General features: G+C 35.0%; 2 protein-coding genes across 2 annotated transcripts; one reads left to right on the top strand and one right to left on the bottom strand.

The window, feature by feature from the left end:
* Positions 1-222: 222 nt before the first annotated feature.
* Positions 223-1,647, bottom strand: LOC122041434 (arogenate dehydratase/prephenate dehydratase 6, chloroplastic-like). Its single transcript, XM_042601109.1, has one exon. It carries the CDS (start codon positions 1,522-1,524, stop codon positions 388-390), a length of 1,137 nt encoding a protein of 378 aa, XP_042457043.1. The 5' UTR covers positions 1,525-1,647; the 3' UTR covers positions 223-387.
* A 12,627-nt stretch (positions 1,648-14,274) lies between these two features.
* Positions 14,275-18,988, top strand: LOC122041433 (DEAD-box ATP-dependent RNA helicase 27-like). The gene is made up of 13 exons (XM_042601108.1): positions 14,275-14,497; positions 15,298-15,733; positions 15,880-16,065; positions 16,309-16,494; positions 17,153-17,236; positions 17,335-17,376; positions 17,452-17,523; positions 17,606-17,905; positions 17,977-18,015; positions 18,114-18,218; positions 18,294-18,362; positions 18,443-18,568; positions 18,645-18,988. The coding sequence occupies exons 2-13, from the start codon at positions 15,377-15,379 to the stop codon at positions 18,822-18,824; spliced, it is 1,746 nt and encodes a 581-aa protein (XP_042457042.1). The 5' UTR covers positions 14,275-14,497; positions 15,298-15,376; the 3' UTR covers positions 18,825-18,988.
* The last annotated feature ends 2,772 nt before the right edge of the window (positions 18,989-21,760 follow it).

Raw genomic sequence — 21,760 nt, 5'->3', positions numbered from 1 at the left:
GTATTGATTTTCAGATCTTGGAAAATTAATATATTGTGGAGTGAAAAATAGGTATTTAAATTTAATGAAATAATTTTTTTATTTTAAAGTATACGAATATGAATTCAAAATATCATGGATTGGATTCGAATTAGATTTCAAAAACATTATCAAACAATTCAAATTTGATAATTTTTCGAGTCGGCTAAGAAAAGCAGCGAACATGTTGGATTCTTTTTCACCTTGTCGGCATTTTGGATGGAAATAAGAAAATTATAATCGGAAATAGTAATAATCCGTGAAATTACAATTATATCCATCGTGGAAACCATAATTGTCGGAATAAGCAGGGAATTGAGTTGCTAATCAGGTCACGTGCCTGCTTATTGTGAAGCTTTGTTCTGGTCGTTAATGAAGATCGTAGATGTTGGTGTCGGCGGCGTAGCAGCCCAAGATCCTCACGAACTCGGCGGTTTGCGATATCTCGTCGATGGCCTCCTTCGCCTTGGGGTTCTCCGGCGAGCCCTCGAAGTCAACGTACAGGACATGGGGGAACGCCCTGAGCATCCCCTTCCTACTCACGTCCAGGATGAACACCGGTGACTTGTCCTCCTTCGACGCCGAGTTGAGCACCTCCAGCTTCGTCAGGTTGATGCTCCGACGGGAGAAGGCAGAGAGCACCTTCAGGAGCACCGACATGGAGCCGCCCCGGTGCGCCACCACCGTCGAGGTCTTCAAAGGCGCCGCAGCCTTTGGGCGCACGGCGGCGGCGAGGGACGTGGGCGAGGCCAGGAGGAGGAAGCGCGTCACGTTCCAGGAATCGTCCTGGAGGCCGTCGGCGAGGACGTCGAGGCCGTAGAGGAGCGCGGCGCGCGGGGAGGCGATGGCGGCGGTGTCGAGGAGGCGGTTGGAGCGGAGCATCTCGACGGCACCGGCGGTGTCCTCGACGGGCTCGCGGAGGTGGAGGCCGAGCTGGGCGAGGGCGCGGCTGCAGTGAGCGAGCGCGAGCGGGTGGCTGATCACGCGGCGGAGCTCGGCGGGGCTGACGCCGGGCATGGCGAGGAGGCAGTAGTTGACGAAGAGGCTAATCTCCTGGACCACACGGAGGTCGTGGTGGAGGAGGAACTCGTAATTGCGCAGGCCGGCGCCGTCCATGGTGCTCTCCACGGGGAGGATCGCGCGGTCGGCGAGGCCGCGCTCGACGGCGGAGATCGCGTCCGCGAAGGCGCGGCAGGGGAGGGTCTCGCAGCCCGGGAGGGCGGTCTTGGCGGCAAACTCGGAGTAGGCGCCGGGGGCACCTTGGAAGGCGACCCGCAGACCGGCGGACTCAAATCCGTTGATCCGAGCGCGATCGTCGACCTTAGGGACGACACCTCCGTTGATGGCAGCGACGGCGGCGCAGGCGATCGAATACGACGTAAGTCGACGGAAAGGCGAAACCTTGACGGCGCCGGAGAACGGATAGAGGCGGACTCGATCAACAGAGATAAAATCGGCGGCAGAAGTGGAAGAGAAAGCGGGGCGGATCGAGGGAGCTGACGCCATGGTTGCCGATCGAGAAGATTTAGGAATCGAGAATTAGGGATTTGGATTAGGGAACTGAAGGAGAAGGGAAAGGAGGACTTGAAGAGAAACGTCGTCGACTCCAAATGAGGAAATTAATATGGATTTGTTCGCTGTATCTTATAAAAAATATATATAGAAAAGTCCTTAAAAAAATTCTATAGTACTTTTCTCTATTAAATTAATCTAATAATATTTTTTAAATTTTAATTAAAATTATTTCAATGTCGATAAAAATTACTAAGTGATTACAATTGTCGAGCAAAAATTAAAAAAAAATCCGAATCATCAAAATAAAACTTTTTTTAAATTATTATCCAAAAACCACCTCATCCCATCTTTGAACATTTTTATTTTTCAGAATCTCTTATAACAGTTTTTTACATTATAACAGTTTTTTACGTTATTGTCGGCTACTGCTATAAAATTATAACAGTTATACAATTATAATAGTTACGATCATATAATTATAAAAATTATGATTTTATTGTTACTATAATCTTGTATGTGTTATAATATAATATGGGTTAATTCTCAATTTAGTCCCTCATTATTTAATATGGTGCTGATTTCATCCTTAATTTTTTAATTGACCAAATTTAATTCTTTAATTTTCGAACATTTTCCCAAATTGATCCTTCCGTCTAAATCCCCGTTAAAATAAACGGGAAGACTTGTTTAACCGGTGGAAGTGACCTGGATAATTCCTAATTTAGTCCCTCATTATTTGACGTAGTCCCGATTTCGTCCCTAATTTTTCAATTAATCAAATTTAATTCTCTAATTTTTGAACGTTTTCCCAAATCAATCCTTCCGTCCAAATCCTGTTAAAATAGACGGGAAGACTTATTTAATCGGTGGAAATGATCAGTTGCTTTTATTCTTGCGCTATTTCCCTAATCCTGACATTGATTGAGTTCGAGATTTAGAAACTTGTTTTCTTTGTTGGTTTATAAGCTGTGAAGAAGAAGCATTGACCGTATCGAAGTCTTTGTTGATTGTTTTGAGAAAATGATCGGAAGGATTGCACAGAGAAGGGCAGGCGAAACCATTGGAAGCAAAGAACTGGAGAAAAGTTTGAGCAAGGCTGAATTTCCATAGGTCGAAAGAGAGAATTTAAGTCTTAATTGAGCTTTGAGATTGAGTTGGTACCTCGGCAGCCACCGGAGCAGGGCCGAAGAAGACAGTGCTGCCATAGGCGAGGAGGAAGAGGCGATCGAAGAGGTCGAACACCTCGCTGTCGGGTTGGTGGACGGCGACAACGACCGTCATCCTCTCGCGGCGGGTGAGACGCGCGATCCGGTGGACGACGTGATAGGCGGCGGCGCTGTCAAGGCCGCTAGTGGGCTCGTCGAGGAAGAGGAGCGGCGGCCGGGTGAGGAGCTTGACGCAGATGCTGACGCGCCGCCGCTGATGCCTTTGATGTGCCACCCGCCGATTCTAGTGTCCATGGCGGCTGCCAATCCCATCTCCCTCATTGTCGCCTCTGCCCTCGCCCGCTTCGCAGGCGTCGACATGGAGTCCGGCAGCTGGAGCTGCACCGAGTAGCAGACAGCCTCCATTTTAAAACTATCCTTGGACGAAATCGGGACTACGTCAAATAATGAGGGACTAAATTAAGAATTATCCAGGTCACTTCCACCGGTTAAACAAGTCTTCCCATTTATTTTAACGGGGATTTAGACGGAATGATCAATTTGGGAAAACGTTTGAAAATTGGATGATTAAATTTGGTCAATTGAAAAATTAGGGACGAAATCAGCACCACATTAAATAACGATGGACTAAATTGAGAATTAACCCAATATAATATTGTCTAATGTTAATAACAATAACTTGTTTATATGGTATAGCATAGCAATAATGATTTATAATTAATATTGTACACAGGTTGTATGTGTAATATAATAATATATAAATTATTTGAGTATTTGAAAATCCAAATTATTTGGATTTGGGTCTAGGATTTAGAACCAAAAATTAATTATTTGGGTAAGATTCGTCAGACTCATGTAATAGTGCAATAATGCAAAGGTAACGCTAGAGAATCCCAACAATAAACTACTGTAACGAGTTTCCCTATGCAAAAAATTATTTTAATTTAATATTATATTTATCTTAATAAAAGAAACTAAGAAAAGTATATTTTTTAACATCGTCAGCCTAAAATATTTATAGGAGTTTCTTTGATCATAGTATTGTCAATTCTAAGATATGAGACTAAAGAGAACTATAATTTTTTATATAAAATAACCAGAGAAAATCAATGATGAGAAAAATTTATAATAATACGTTGTAGTTGAGTCTCAAACTCTAGATCACTTATTGTTTCGCTTGTGGAATTACTAATAAATATTAGAATTATTTTTAGTATGAATAGAAAAAAAAGACAATAACGTAAATTCATTTTAGACTTCACTAGTAAAGGGAAGAGATTTTTAATAAAATAGTAAGATAATATGATATTATCAAAGATAAAATACACATATTATAATAGTTTACTATTGTAATATAGTGTTATTGATATTGATAGGCTTAATTAATATTATAATATAATACTGATTAATATTATAATAGTTATGAATTATAGTTACTATAATTCTAGTGGTTAAGTAATGTTAAAATATAAAAAGATAGTTTCGTTAAAAAAAAAACGCACTAGTGACATGAGATAGGCCGTCATTTTGACGGCCAGTTTAAAAAAGGACGGTTGTTTTTTTTTTTTACAATTCTAATATAAAAGAAATCTCTTTTAATTGTTGCCCAAAATTATTTGGGATAAAATTACTTTAAAATTATTTATATAAATATCAATCAAAATTGTTTTAATAGTTAAAATTATTTAAACACTAATTAAAAATATTTTAATGCTAATTAAAATGGTTTAAATTTGATAGAAATAGTGAACAGTTTGGACTAAAATTATATAATTTTTTAAAATACTTTTTAAGATATTAAAATTATAAAAATCACCTAGAAATATCTCAATTCAATTAAATTATACATTCATTATGTGATTATTTGGATACTAACTTAACATTACCCATAAGTAGGAGCATGATGATTGATGATTGATGATTGATGATTTGATCGGTCATAAATTGATTACATGATTTATCTCTTTTTATATAACATAATAATATGTTTTGGAAGACAAAGCATATGTTGGTGTGGAAATATCCGACGATCGAGCCTATATTTTAATTAAGTCAAAGGGTTCAAAGTTAAAATGTTTTGTTATCTAATACGTTGAATGAGCTTTGCAGGAAAGTCCTAAGTATTCTTAGGCAAAAAGTCCTAACTGCGGTTACATAAGTGGAAAACCATAGGGGGTGATAACCCTAGGTCATAAGGGGTGGTAACCCTAGGTCGTAGGGGGTGGTAACCCTAGGTGAAAAGTCTTGACAGGTTGGAGTCTTCAGACAAAAATCCTAGGGAGCGGTAACCCTAGGTGGAAATCCTGGTGTCGCGAACCAAGTGGAAGTCTGGATGAGTCGTGGAACGGGCGTCCAGCATGAAGACCAAAAGATTCGAGCGTCGAGCAAAAGTCTAGGCGGTTTGGAGGACTGAACTGGCAAAAGGTAACTTCTCCTGAGTGGAGTAGGTGAGGATGCGTTCTCCGGAAGAGGGAACAGTAAGCATCGGTTCGACCTAGGGTTTCCGATCGGATATCTGAAGTCAGAACCGGACAGTCCAAAGACTGTCAATTTACTTACTTATATATTTTCTGCTAGATTCTAACTCTGTTTTGCCGGAGAACATTTCTAACAGTTTTTGTGCAGGGTCGGAATTGACCGGGATCGATCGCCCGAACCGGGTTATCGGTCGACCGAATCCCCAAAGCAGCAAATCAGATTTCCAACGAGTGGACCGGGCTCGACTAGGGGATCGGTCGACCGAAATGGTTTTTCGGTCGATCGAACCGGGGATAAGAATTGAGCAGATCGAAGTGGAGCGAGCGGATCGGGCGGATCGGATGAGGGGGAAATCATCTGATCGGTCGACCGAACTGGGGATCGGTTGACCGATCCGCCTCGGGTCAAAGTTGATCCCGAACTTCGAGGATCTAGATCTAATCCATAAAGGCTATAAAAGGGGCCTCGAGCTGCAGCTTCAAACAACAACTTGAACATAACTACTTGTGCACTTGTACGTTGCTCCGAACGCTTCAACTACACTCTGCTACTCCGACAACCGACGACTCCATTCTTCAATTCTTTTGTATTGTCGGTATTATATTTCTTTCTTCAGCACTTGTACTCTTAAATTATAAAAGATTTAAGGATTGATAGTGATTGCCCATCGAAAGCGATCTACGATCGCGGGCCTTGGAGTAGGAGTCGCTCTAGGCTCCGAACCAAGTAAATCTTGGTCTTCTTGCGTGTGATTGTTCTTTTATTATTTCCGCTACGTTACTCCGTTAGTTTTAAATCGAACGAATTAGCCACAAGCGTTATTCACCCACCCCCCCCTCTAGCGCGATCTCGATCTAACAATTGATATCAGAACGGGGTCGCTTCGATTTGGTGCAACCACCAGTCAAGCAAATTTTTTCGTGGTCTTTTTAATTTTTCGGAGTCGATCGAAATTAGTATAATTGCTATATTCCGATCTGTTTTCTCATTTGAATCAATTTTTGCTTGAAGTTGGTGCAACACCACTCGAGTTAATTTTCTTTTTTATTATACATCCCGCACTACTAATCCAGGATCAAGTCCTAGGATTTGTTTTTCTTTTTATTAAGTGCTAGATTCTTTAATGGCTCTCCTAGAAGGCTTTAGCACAGTCCGACCGCCACTCTTTTCCGGCGAGGACTTTGGCTATTGGAAAATCGGATGGAATACCACCTCAAGACGCAAGTCGAGATGTGGATTATTATCCAGACCGATCTCGAACTTTCACGTGATGGCGCTGGAGAACTAGTTTTACGCATCAACTGGGATGTCAGCATAAGGAAGAAGATTAAAGTCGATGCCAAAGCTACTTGCATGCTACAATGCGGGTTAACAAAAGAAGAACTGAACAGAGTCGGACCATTTTCAAGCGCAAAAGAGTTATGGGAAAAGCTAATCGAGCTGCACGAGGGAACCTCCGACACTAAGGTAAGCAAGCGCGATTTAATTTTAAATAAATTGTATAATTTAAAAATGTAGGAAAGTGAGACGGCGAGCCAGCTTCATACGCGCATCCAGGACCTCCTTAACGGACTCCACGCGATTGGCCAACGTATAGAAAACCGTGACGTCATAAGGTACGCGCTTAACGTTTTTCCGAGGAACACTTTGTGAGCATCCATGGTTGATGCTTACAAAGTTTCCAAGGATTTATCCTCAATTAAACTAGATGAACTGTTTTCCGAATTCGAATTGCATGAACAGACTAATGCACGTCCAGCCGAGAAAGACATTGCTTTGATTGCAGGTACAAGCAGAACCCGGGAAGCTAAAACAAAGCACAAAACTAAACCCAAGTCCAAAGACGAATCAGACTCAGAGGATGATGACGAGATTGTTTCTGAGTTATTAAGGCTCGTACGAAAGATCTACAGAAACAAAAAGGCGACTCGATCAAACACGAAGGACAAGACTGGAGTCACCTGCTACGACTGTAACTAGAAGGGGCACTACAAGCCGGACTGTCCAAATCAAAAGCAACAAAGAAGGAAGGTGCTGAAGGCAACATGATATGAGTCCTTAGACGAATCCGAATTCGACGAAGAAGAACAAACAAGCCTTCTCGCTCTACCAGTACAAGCGAACATAATTGAAATCGAGTCCGATTCGAGTCAGAAACCGAGAGTGAATCAGAAACTGAGTCCGAGCGAAACAATGGATCCGTATACATTTCCGAATGGCCAAACCCCGTTGTAAGTTCTTTACTCGCTGAGACTCAATTAGATGATTTACAAAAATTAGCTCCATATCTATTAAAAAAACTGGCTAAATCCAATATCCGAGTCAAGTCGCTCCAAAAGGAAGTAACATCCCTTAAGGAAGCGACTAACTCGAGTTTTTTTACTGAGCCGATTCAAATTGGAACTTCGACTCAAGTCCAACAACTTGAGGAAAAAAAAATTCCAATTTGAAAACTCAAGTTAAAAAACTCAAGGAAACGTTGGAACGGTTCACCCTGAGTTCCAAGAATCTTGATCTGATTCTTGGAAAACAGCGAGCCGTTTACAACAAATCCGGACTTGGATTTAAGGCTAAAAGGAAATATCGTTCGTATTTGTCAATTGTTAGCAGATCTAATAGAAAGGTAGTCCAAGCATGGGTACCAAAGTCCAACTTGGTCAATCAAGTTGGACCTAGTCAATATTGGGTCCTCAAGGATCTAGTACATTACCTTGATAGACCATATCGAGACTATGATCCAGGGGGAGCCAATAGAAAAACTGTCTTAATTAATAAATATAATTGTTTAATGATTGTTTATTTATTTTATTTGCAATATGCATGTGTAGATTAGGATAGTTTAAGGACCAAGACATAATTTACACTTGTTCAGTTAAACCTAGGGATTTCAAAAAGATAATTAAATATATAATTTCTTTGAGCGGCTCTATCTAGGAAGTGGTTGATGATCCCATACCCAAGAAGGTCTAGTGTCTCACCACGACCTGGGAACCAATCTCTAAAATATATATTTAATTGACAAATTGAAAACTCTAAGCTTAACTCAAATGTAAATTAACCCTTAGAAAAAACCTAAATCAAAGATAACCATCTTACAAAATTACTTAAGATTACCTGATTGATAACTTAGAATCGGGTGAGATGGAACTAGATTGAAGTTAGTCTAAAATAATATCAACTTAATTCAATTTAATCAAATTAATTAATCAACTTACTAAATTAACCTAATTAACTCTATAATCAAGTGAATTAATCATTTTAAAAATTATTTAAAAAATCATTTCAAAATCATTTTGAAAATTATTTAAAAATCATTTGAAAATCAATTTAAAAATTATTTGAAAATCAGTTTAAAAATTATTTAAAAATAAATTTAAAAATCATTCTAAAATCATATTTAAAAATCATTTGAAAATGAGTTTAAAAAAATCATATGAAAATCATATTTAAAAACCATTTGAAAATCATTTTAAAAATTATTTAAAAATCATTTTAAAAATTATTAAAAAATCATTTTAAAATCATTTTAAAATTCTTTTAAAAATTATTTGAAAATTATTTTAAAAATTATTTAAAAAACATTTGAAAATCAGTTTAAAAATTATTTTAAAAATCATTTTTAAATGATTTTAAATATCATTTGAAAATCAGTTTAAAAATCAGTTTGAAAATTATTTAAAAATTCATTTGAAAATCATTTTAAAAATCATTTAAAAAAATATTTAAAAAATTATTTCAAAATCAGTTTAAAAATTATTTTAAAAATCACTTTAAAAATCATTTCAAAATCAAAATCATTTGAAAATCATTTTTAAAATTATTTTAAAAATCATTTGAAAATCATTTTTAAAATTATTTTAAAAATCATTTGAAAATCATTTTTAAAATATTTAAAAATTGTTTTAAAAAATCATTTGAAAATCATTTTAAAAATCATTTTAAAAATTATTTAAAAATCATTTAAAAATCAGTTTAAAAATTATTTAAAAAAACATTTGAAAATCATTTTTAAAATTATTTAAAAATCATCTGAAAATCACTTTAAAAATTATTTTAAAAATCATTTTAAAATCAGTTTAAAAGTTATTTAAAAAAGTATTTGAAAATCATTTTAAAAATTATTTTAAAAATCATTTGAAAATCAGTTTAAAAAATCATTTGAAAATCATTTTAAAAATTATTTAAAAATCATTTGAAAATCAGTTTATAAAATTATTTTAAAAATTATATATAAAATCATTTGAAAATCGTTATAAAAATTATTTTAAAAATCATTTGAAAATCAATTTCAAAATCATTTGAAAATCAGTTTAAAAATCATTTGAAAATCAGTTTAAAAATCATTTGAAAATCTTTTTAAAACTTATTTAAAAAATCAGTTTAGAAAATCATTTTAAAAATTATTTGTAAATCATTTTTAAAATTATTTATAAACCATTTGAAAATCAATTTAGAAAATCATTTTTAAAATTATTTAAAAAATCATTTGAAAATCAGTTTAGAAAATCATTTTAAAAAATATTTGAAAATCATTTGAAAATCATTTTAAATATCAGTTTAAAAATCATTTTAAAAATTATTTTAAAATCATTTGAAAATTATTTTAAAAATCATTTGAAATTTAGTTTAGAAAATCATTTTAAAAATAATTTGAAAATCATTTTAAAAATTATTTTAAAAATCATTTTTAAAAATTATTTGAAAATCATTTTGAAAATTCTTTTGAAAATCACTTAAAAATTCTTTAGAAAATCCTTTAAATTTGAAACTCAAAAGTCAAACTATTTTAATCAATTTCAGTTCCGTCTCACACTCACTCATAAGCTCAACATGCTTTATAACCTAAATTGGGTGAGGTGGAAAATTAGGAAAATATAAAATATTTTTTCTTGGACTCTAGGATCCTTAAAACTTTTGAACATTAATTAAGGGGGAGTGGATGAACTTAATTTTATATTTTTGTTCAAAATAATCTGAGAAAGAAAGTATTTTTGGAATAAACAAGAATAGATAAATTATTTTTGAAACTAAGTTTTTTTTTTTTTTTTTTTTTTTTTTGAAGAAAAAGGACTTTCTGTCATTTTTTTTCTACCTAACTAAGTTTCTTACTAACTCCTTCTTGAAAATAATTTTTCAAAGGTTTAGCTAAATCTTCGTTAAAATCTAAGTATTTTCAGCCTAGTTGAACTTAAATTTATCAAAATATGTTTTCACATATTTTTAAATTTATCAAAGTTTAGCTTAAAATACTTTTAAAAATATTTTGAGTTTGTAAAATACGTAATTTTTTTTAACTAAGTATTTAAGCTAAGCTTTTATGAAAATTCTTTAAAAGTTAAGTAATTAAACTGAAAACTTCCATCAAGATTTTTTGAAGTTAAGTATTTTAAATGTTTGTCATAATCTTTTAAATTTAGCTAAGTGTTTCTCAAAATAATTATCTTTAAGCTAAGTTTTTTAAACTCCCTTTCAGTTAAGTTTTTTAGCTAAGCAATTTTTTAAAAAAATTTAAGATTAAATTTAATGAAAGTGTCTTTTAAACTTAGCTATTTATCAAGATATTTTCTCAATGCAATCATTTTGAAGTCGAAAATTTAGCTAAGTTTATTTTTCAAACACAAAATGAAAGTTTCAAAACTTATGCTTATTTAAGTCTTGTTGAAAAATTTAAATATTTTTTTTCTAAATTTGCTAAGTATTTCTAAAAACTACAGTGCTACCCTTCAAGGGGAGCTGAAAGTTAATAGAATAAATATGTCAAAGGGAGAGAGAGATCAAAGTTAAGGGGAATATAAGGAATTGAATTTTTTTTCATGGAATATAAGGAATTGAATTTTTTTTCATGGAATATAAGGAATTGAATTTTTTTTCATTATTTCATTTCCTCTTCTAGTACTATTATGTTATTGCTTAACTTTGAAGTATGTTGCCATAATAAAAAAGGGAGAGATTGTTGTTGCGGAAGCATCCGACAATCGAACTTATATTTTGATTATGTCAAAGGGTTCAAAGTTAAGATGTTTTGTTATCTAATACGTTGAATGAGCTTTACAGGAAAGTCCTAAGTGTTCTTAGGCAAAAAGTCCTAACTACGGTTAGACAAGTGGAAAACCCTAGGGGGTGGTAACCCTAGGTCTTAGGGGGTGGTGACCCTAGTCGAAAAAGTCTTGGCAGGTCAGAGTCTTCGGACAAAAATCCTAGGGGTAGTAACCCTAGGTGGAAATCCTGGTGCTGCGAACTAGGTGGAAGTCTGGACGAGTCGTGGAGCGGGCGTCCAGCATCGGTCTGGAGGACCGAACTGACAAAAGGTAACTTCTCCTGAGTGGAGTAGGTGAGGATGCGTTGCCCGGAAGAGGGAACAATAGGCGTCGGTTCGACTTAGGGTTTCCGGTCGGAAATCTGAAATCAGAACCGGACAGTCCGAAGACTGTCAATTTACTTACTTATATATTATCTGCTAGATTCTAACTCTGTTTTGCAGGAGAACATTTCTAACAGTTTCTGTGCAGGGTCGGAATTGACCGGGATCGATCGATCGAACTGGGTTATCGGTCGACCGAACCTCCAAAGCAGCAAATCAGATTTCCAACGAGTGGACAGGGCCCAACTAGGGGATCGGTCGACCGAACTGGATTTTCGACCGACTGAACCGGGGATAAGACTTGACTAGATCGAAGTGGAGCGAGCGGATCGGGCGGATCAGATGAGGGGGAAATCGTCTGATCGGTCGATCGCCCACCGAAAGCGATCGTCATCTCATTGAGGCACCGAAAAAGATTTACGAATTAATAGTGATTGCCCACCGAAAGCGATCTACGATCGCGGGCTTTGGAGTAGAAGTCACCCTAGGATCCGAACCAAGTAAATCTTGGTTTTCTTGCATGTGATTGTTCTTTTATTATTTCCGCTGTGTTACTCCGTTAGTTTTAAATCGAATGAATTAGCCACGAGCGCTATTCACCCCCGAGCACGATATCGATCCAACAACATAATCATATTTTATTCATATTTTATTATAAAATTTTAGTCATGATTGTAACAACAACCCTTCCACATCAGTATCCTCATCAAAAATTAAAATTTAGGGTAAAAGAATTATTTTATTAAATATAGATATCCATTTTTCACTACATGATACATCAGCTTCCCTATAATTTGCCATATATTTATTTTTTTATTATTTTTTCTCTTTCTCTTTCCTTCATATTTTTTATTATTAGATGGAGGAAAGAGATAGAGGAGAGAGAAATTTTTTATTATTAGAGGGAGGAGAGAGAAGTAGCATTTAATGTTTAGAGAATGGAATACATTCTTTAAATTTAAAAAATTACTATTCATAAAATGTATATTTAGGGAATAAGTAGAGTACCTAATGTGGATGTTTTTTTAATACAAAATGTAATATTTAAGATAAAAATTTAATTTAGGATAATTAATGTGGATGAAAGTTTAAGCGTCATCCTGATTTTTTCATCAATTATTATTAATAATTGATGTTACTCCCTCCACATGACTTATTAATTTATTCAATCAATTATATATATTATTCTAGGTCATAAAATATTTGATTAATCCAATTCCAACGTCTACGTTTGAAAAAATAGAAGAAGATTCATTTTAAATTATTTTCACTTTTGCTTTATCAATCAATGTAAACAAACTAAGCTAAATTTTTTATTGATGAAACTTATATGATAAAGACATAAAGTAATCAAGCTGAAGTAAACCGAATTAAAACAAATTGAATTGTTGAAATAATTATTTAAGTTTGATTTATTTTTTTTATAAACTTTATTTTGATTTAAATTTAATTTATTTAAATATTATTGAGTTTTCAATTAAGTTTATTTAATTATTTGAAAGTTTTATATTTTTAAATTTATTTGATTGCTGAGAGAATTTGTTATTATAAATTTATTTATTTTTATAAGTTCTTTATCTATTTAAATAATAATGAATATAGTTTATAAATTTTATTTATGCACATTGTTTATTTTTATTTGTAAATATTAATGAGTTGAAATAAAGTATATAATTTTGTTCATTTAAATACAGATTAAGAGGGCATATGATAGAATGCCATTAATTGTAGTAGTAAAATGAAATTTATTAACAAATTTATGAATCCACCCACAGGAAGGATCCCTTTACATATATTGATAGAGATAAATGATCCCATTTATTTTATGAGTGGGGCCATCTGTTCTATCAATATATATAAAGGGATCATCTCCTGGATCGCAAAAAGCGGTCCAGAAGATCTGTTCTCACCCCGGGGGCGGATCCTCTGGATCGTTTTTTGCAGTCTGGGGATGGTCCCTTTGCATGCATTGATAGGGATGAATGGTATCCGCCTATTTTATGAGTAGGGACCATCTATTCCACCAATACATGCAAAGAGACCATCTCCTGGATCACAAAAAGACAGTTCAGAGGATCTGCTCTTGGATCGCAAGGATGGTCCCTTTGCATACATTGGTAGGAATAAATGGTCCTCACTTATTTTATAAGTGAGGGTCATCTATTTCACCAATACATGCAAAGAGACCATCCCCTGAACCGTAAAAAGTGGTACAGAGGATCTACTCTCCCAAGGGGGCGGATCCTCTGGATCATTTTTTTTTGTTCAGGGGATGGTCCCTTTGCATACATTGACAGGGATGAATGATCACCACCTATTTTATGAGTGGGGGTCATCTATTCCACTAATACATGCAAATGAACCATCCCCTGGACTGCAAAAAGTGGTCCAGAGGATTTGCTCTCGTTTTTCATCACCTACTCGGCCGCTGCTTTCGGTCTGTAGGCATTGGTGGTGAAAGCAGATCCTCTGAACTGCTTTTTGCGGTCCAGGGGATGACCTCTTTACATGTACTCATAAAATAGATGGGGACTATTTATCCCTACTAATGTATGCAAAGAGACCATCTCCTCCTTGGACTAAACAAGCGATCCAAAAAATCCGCCCCATGAAAAACCCGGTCGACCTTTTACTGCCCTTAAAATATGGGCCAGACTAATTACGACGTAACTGACAAATCGGCCCATTTTGAAGCCTGTTAAGTTTATTCGGCCCCGAGCTTCAATTGCACTACAAATTCGAAGTATGTTGAGTGCTCTGAACCCTAATCGTCCTCCCGCTGCAGCAGCGCATCTCCCCGCCATCCTCCTCAGTCCCTGGTCGCTCCGTCACCGGTCTCTTCCGGGGTGCGTCTCCGCCGCCTCTCCGACGAGCCTGCTCAAGCTGGTATTTATCGTGAATTGGTGCTGTGGACTCTCGCACTTCTCCTGTATTCGTCTCTCTCTGCCCCAAAACTACGGTACTTGCTTCATAACCTTTCTTTTTTGTCTAACAGCCTCAGCAGCTTCCATGCTTCTCTTTGTCTTTTGGCAAACTCTGCATTAAGCAACGCGTGTAGCTTTCTATCGTTAAATTATGCTTGTTCTTACTGGTTAGGCTGGCATCTGCTTGGAACAATTACCTTGATTTGATGTTGGCATCGACTATTTAGTTCTATTTGCACCACCACATTCTGTGCTTTTTTTGTATAGTTTTTTTCAGTCCTGGCAGCGACGATCATTTTAATATACTTTTTCATATTGCCCAAATCATATCCATCACTTTTATTGTCCTTGTCTCTTTCTCAGAACTGTTGAATTCTCCTGGAGTGGGTTGTGAATGTTCTCTCCTACTTGATTCTTAAGAAAGTTAAACATCATAAATATGTTGCCTTAATACATCTCTAAACAATTCTTAGCTGTTTGACTTCATATTTGACTTAATGTAGCTATTGAAGTAGAAATTACTAGGTTCTCTATATGATTTTCAACTTGGCTGGTGCTTGACACCAGAAATATAAAGCTCAAACATTACCAAACTCAATCATGCATAATTTCAAAATTATGTAAAATTACATTGAAAATTAACTTTATTTGGTTTAGACTCAAACAGTACTTTTTTATGATTGTTGTGCGTAAGCTTGTGAGTAGGAAAATCAGCACTAACCAGGTTCCTCTCCACGACTGGTAGAAGTGATATTTGTGCTTTTGACCAAATATATGTCTCCATTTTCTACCTTATTCCTTTTAAAATGTTAATTATCATAATACCTTTTATCAGCTGCTGTTGACTGAGCAACCGTTTGGGTCAGTACAAGCAAGTACTGCAACCAACTCCTTTTTATTGTACAACACTTGCCATGCCTTCTGCCAAGGAGCTTGTTGATGGCGTTAAAATGAAGAAGTCAGACAAGAAACGGAAGAAGAGACCAGATCCCAACCAAGAGGAGGCCAACCCCATAAATGACGAAGATGGTGGGCCGCCATTGGAAGAACTAAATGTAGAAGGGAACCATGATATGTCCCCAGATGGCAAGCAGGAAACACATGGGGATAATAATGGAGATGAAGTTGCAGAAGGTGTGGAGGGGATTCCTTCAACTAAGAAGGTTAAAAAGAGCCATGGGATCTTGACCACTGAGCCTTTCTCTAGGCTCCCCCTTTCTGAGCACACGATGAAGGCTATCCAAGAGATGGGTTTTGAACACATGACACAGGTCATCTAACATTTATTTTCCTTCTATTATGTAGCTAGCTATCTTTTTTATTATGTTTTTTTTGTTGTGCTAATGATTTTTTTTCCTTGTAATTTTTTAGTTTTAGAACTGTTTTGTGTTTACCATATCTCATATTGTGATGGCAGATTCAATCCAGATCCATCCCACCTCTCTTAGCTGGAAAGGAGGTGATGGGTGCAGCAAGAACTGGTTCAGGAAAAACTCTTGCTTTCTTGATTCCTGCAGTTGAAATGCTGCATAACATTCATTTTATGCCTCGGAATGGGACCGGGGTGATCATTATCTGTCCAACCAGGGAGCTTGCAATTCAAGTAAGACTGTCGTTATTATTGATTCTGTAATTTGTTTTCTCAAATGTCTTGATTTTCAATTTCAGTTATGTATATGACTGTCGAAAAAAATTATGGATGTTTTGTTTTATAGAGAAAGGCAACATTAGTCTTTTAAAATTTTGTTGCAACAAACAATATTATTGGAATAGGCTTTTTTTGTGTATTTTGTTGAGTTTATTGGCCTTTAAAAAACCCTTGGCTAACTTATTTTTCGTGTGGCAGACACATGCTGTCGCGAAGGATCTTTTGCAGCACCATTCTCAAAGCCTTGGCTTGGTTATAGGTGGAGCTGGGAGAAGAGGAGAAGCTGAGCACCTTGCTAAGGGAGTAAATTTGTTGGTGGCTACACCTGGAAGACTTTTGGATCACCTTCAAAACACAAAAGGGTTTATCTACAAAAGTTTAATGGTAAATGGTTTATTTTTGTAAAGCATTTGATCCCATGTATCTGTATTATTGGCTTATTCTTGTTTTCAGTGTTTTGGTTCCTAGTCATTTATGTTTTGATAAATTATGCAATTATATGGAATGATAACAGAAAAAGTAGTAAGGAACTGATTTAAACAATACCTTAACCGTTGACTATTGGATTGAGGAATTGTTCTTTCTTTTAGCACGCAGAACTCTGGTATTGCATTTTTTGGCAGCAGAGTTTTTTGAAAATTTCATTTATCATTGTTCTATGAAATCTGTTTTTGGAAATTGAATGTAACTAAGCACAGCACAGCATGCTAGCCATATTGAGAAAGATACTAGAATGGCAAAGTGGAGGCGACTGGATGTAGTTCGAAGTGGTTGCATACTGAAATTGTATATCTTTCCATTGAATGCCCTCAGTACTCATTGAGTTCCTTTTACTAAATGATCTGTTGTTTCATTTCTTTTTTGCATTAATGAGCTCTACTTATGTTCTCCAACTAGTTGCGTGTTTCCTCTTATCACATATCCATGCTAATGATTATTTGCTAGCATGTTTAATCCTAACCACGAGATCAATAATTATTTTCATATGCTCCTTTGTTTGACATTGAGATACTAATTTTGGGTGTTGGTGCACCAAATGTAGTTTCTTATAATCGATGAAGCCGATCGAATATTGGAGGCTAACTTTGAGGAAGACATGAAGCAAATATTTAAGCGGCTGCCAAAGGTATGCTATTTAGTTCCCTTCGGTTTATAGTTATTACAGGAGTGTTACAAAGTCGGCATCATGTTTTATAATTATCACATTCACTCCCTAATACGCAGACAAGGCAAACTGCTCTATTTACAGCTACCCAAACTAAGCAGGTTTCCATTTCTTTCTAACTACTATTCATAATCATTTTGGTTTTCATTTTCTTTAACTTATAAAAAAAATTGCAGGTTGAGGATTTTGCGAACTTGTCATTTAAGGAAAAACCTGTATATGTAGGTGTTGATGATGGAAGGTCGAAGGTAATCTCCAGATTTATTTTATCATTGTTTTTACTCGGTTGTTTCGTCAATAGCAAGGTTGACACGAATTCATCTTTCTCAGGTGACCGTCGAAGGGTTGCAGCAAGGCTATTGTGTCGTGCCTAGCAATAAAAGGTTTCTGGTCTTGTATGCTTTTCTTAAGAGGAACCTTTCGAAGAAGATAATGGTCTTCTTCTCCTCGTGCAATTCGGTCAAGTACCATTCTGAGCTTCTCAGATACATTCATGTCGATTGTCTCGATATCCATGGAAAGCAGAAGCAGCAGAAGCGAACTAGTACATTCTTTGAGTTCTGCAAAGCCGAAAAGGGTATACTGCTCTGCACTGATGTTGCTGCTCGTGGACTTGATATTCCTGCTGTGGTAAGTTAAACTTTGCTTTTATATTCATGCATTGTCTAATCTTAATGCCACATCTTGTTGATTGGCCATAGGACTGGATTGTGCAATATGATCCTCCTGATGAACCAAAGGTGCGAGTTTAACCAAATGGCACGGTACCCTACTCCGCTACTCGTCTTCCCATGTCGAACATATCATTTAGCTTTTCTCGATTCACATTCATTTTCAGGAGTACATTCACAGAGTCGGTCGTACAGCCCGAGGGGAAGGTAGTAAGGGAAATGCTTTGCTTTTCCTACTGCCCGAAGAGTTGCAATTTCTAATCTATCTGAAGGTACATTTCCCCGCATAAACATTTTCCTAGTCTTCTGCGATAGTGTGGTAATCAATTCGATATCGACTCTGATAGGAAGCAAAGGTTCCTGTCAAAGAGTACGAGTTCAATGAAAAGAAGGTGCCGAACCTGCAATCTCATCTGGTAACAGTCTTAAGCGAACATGTTAATGTATGCGTAGTATATATTTGTGATCGTAAATTGAACTCTTCGAATGGGTTTAGGAGAAAATAGTTGGAGAAAACTACTTTTTGCACCAATCAGCTAAGGATGCATATAGGACATACATCTTGGCCTACAATTCACATTCTATGAAGAATGTTTTCAATGTACACCAACTTAATCTCAAGGTATCGCGCGCAACTTAAATATTTTGGTATTTTTTTTTAAAAAAAATAAATGTCTCATGTTTGAGTTGCTTAACAGGATGTAGCTGCTTCATTCTGCTTTACCTCGCCTCCAAAGGTGAACTTGGATTTGGAAAGCAGTGCTTCCAAGTTCAGGAAGAAGATGCGCCGAACTGATGGCAGTCGACACGGTATCAGCTCGAGTAATCCTTATGGAAGACAGTCAGGCGACGACACTAGACAATTCGTGCGGCACTAGAGCACCCTATAACTCAAGTAGCCGATATAGGATGAGATTTTGAGCTTTTGCTAATTCGAAGTTTGTAGCTTTGTATTTAACAAAATATGCATATTTGCAAAAGAACAATTAGAATTTTTGTTGTGGGAAAAGTAATTTAATTTCTTCATTTGGAAGTTGTTAAAGAATGATTTCTAGGGGTCGGACATTGCCAAAATAACTTGTGGGAGAGATTATTGGATCTATTAAAATCTACATGTATCTCGAATTAATACTTCGAATTGATTTGAAAACAAATTTAATTAAATATGAGACATTGAAATAAAAAAAGAATACTTGAAAATATTTTTTGAGGTTTCCACGTGCAGACATTTCGACACCCTCGCTAAATTCGCAATCGCCGATCGACAGATTTTGTTTTAGATTTCCGACACCGACATAGATCTTGTCGATACGCACAGATCTTGTTGTCGACGCTCGAGACGCACACGAGCGGACGAAAAGAGCGCACGGGAACCTGGAAGTGTAACTCAGCGTTCCCCTTTTTATCGTCAGATAAATAATAGAATCTTATTATTATCATCAATAATCCAAAAACACAATTAATTCCTTGTCTAACAGTCAAGGTCCTAATTTTTCATCTTAGAAAATTTATACGGTACACAGTAATCGAGAATTGAACTGAATATTTAAGAACTGCCCGAGCGTCTCTACTATTATTAATCTTATCTTTAAAAAATATTTATTTTGTACAATAATAATAAATAATTTTGATCTTAATGACTTTGTATCGGATCTCATGGCTCTTATCTCAAATGGAGCTTGAAGTCAAGATAAAAGTAGGACTATAAAAGAGTTAAGTCAAAGTCAAACCGAGTCAATTTTGTGATGTTTAATAATCTCACCAAATCAAGTTAAACTTAAAATGAATTAAGGGGGTATTTGGTTGATGAATTTGAGAATCAGGGAATAAAATAATAGTAAAAGATAATGTTTAAATTATATATTTAGGAATGACAATTTTAGAATGATTTCTAAATTTATGGGAATCAACCGAACCCATATAATTATGTGAATTTTATTTCTATTCTCATTCTCATTCTACTTTACTATCAAATTCATACTCATAGTCATTCTCATCATTTAACCAAACACTACCTAAATCTCAATCTTGACTTGATTTATTTTGTTTTCTCTGTTTTTTTTATGAGTTTGACCATAGTTCAAGCTTAATTTAAACTTACTATCGAACACTCAATTCAAATTTATTTAATTATTTTAAATTTTTACATTTTAAACTTATTTGATTAATTATTGAGATTGATAATATAAATTTATTTATTCATTTTAAATTTTTTAAATATTTATTTAACACATTGATAAGAATTTTATTGATGAATATGATTAATATGCTCGTGAATATTAACAAACTGAATACATATATGTTCAAGTTTATTTATATAATTGATCTGGTGTATATTGAATGAAAAAAATAAACTATTATCATGAACACTAAATTTGTTTATAAATATTCAATTTATTTTTCATAATAAATTTCTTCACTAGTGAGAAAGAGATACGAAAGTGGATTGATGAGGAGAAGTAATATTATAGGAGGGTAAATTGATAATATAAATATTTAATAATTAATATATTTTTTAATTATATATATATATATATACACCCTTGGATTTTGAAGGATATGCCTATACCTTCTTCTCCATCCAAGATCCCATCCTAAAGGGGTAACCTTCTAAGTTGGGTTCCTATATTGACATCTATGGGTTAACCTCTCAAAAATATCCCTGTGACCCAGTGCTATTATAGCAACTACTGATAGCTATTACAACGTATAGAAGCTACCTAGTAGTTGTTATAATGTGTTTAAAGTGAGTTTAAGATTAAGGATTTAGAGTTTACGCTATACATAAACTAACGAGTAGTTGTTACAATATATAGAAGCTAATAGTAGGTGCTACAATATATTTATGATAAATTTAGGATTTGAACTTTAGGATTGTAACAACTACATAATAGCTTTTACAACTATTTGAAAGTGATTTTGATTAAATTTAAATAATTTTGATCAAGTAGGTAAATAATATTTTGATATAATAGTGTTCATAGACTCTAAATCCTAAGTCTTAAATTCTAAACTCACCCTAAGCATGTTGTAGCAACTACCGAGTAATTTATGCATGTAGTATCTATTTGGTAATTTTTACACAGTGTAAACCCTAAACTCATCTTAAACATGTTATAGCAACTAGTGATGGTAGCAACTATTTGATAGCATCTACACATTGTGATAGTTATTCGATAACTTTTACATATTGTAGTAGCTATCGATAATTACTACAACAATATTGGATCAAAAGATATTTTCAAAATAAAATTACTGAAAAGACACATTTATTTATTTATTTTAATAAAGAGACATTCATTTGATGTTTTGTTCCATTTGGAGTGTCTTTTGATTTTTACCCATATATATATAATTGGAATATGTTAAAGTTTTTTTGCTCCTCATTTTTTGTATTCTTTATTAATGAAAGAAAAAGGATGCATGATTTGGTCGGCCATCAATTCATGGTGATATGTAAAACCTCTCATGTGATGTTGGGATTTATGAATGAAAACTTGTTTCGTGATCTAAAAATACTTGTCAATGTTTGCAACCTTACCCTTGTCTTATTCCATCTAGCATTAGTCATAATCACCTTTTATGTCCATATAAAATCATATAAATCTACTTAATTTTAAACTTATTTCGATTCGATATAACAATCTATTCGATTCGTCCATATCATTCAGCTCATCTAACTCATAATTGAATCCACTAACCAACTCGTCTAACTTAGTTAATCGAATTTACTCGTCTAACTTAGTTAATCGAATTTATCGTACGATGATTTAACCCAAGTTACTGGCACTAAAATCAATGATTAAAATCAAAT

The sequence above is a fragment of the Zingiber officinale genome, chromosome 2A (genome assembly GCF_018446385.1).
Source record: "Zingiber officinale cultivar Zhangliang chromosome 2A, Zo_v1.1, whole genome shotgun sequence".
NCBI lineage: Eukaryota > Viridiplantae > Streptophyta > Magnoliopsida > Zingiberales > Zingiberaceae > Zingiber > Zingiber officinale.
This window is presented reverse-complemented; position numbering and strand designations above follow the sequence as displayed.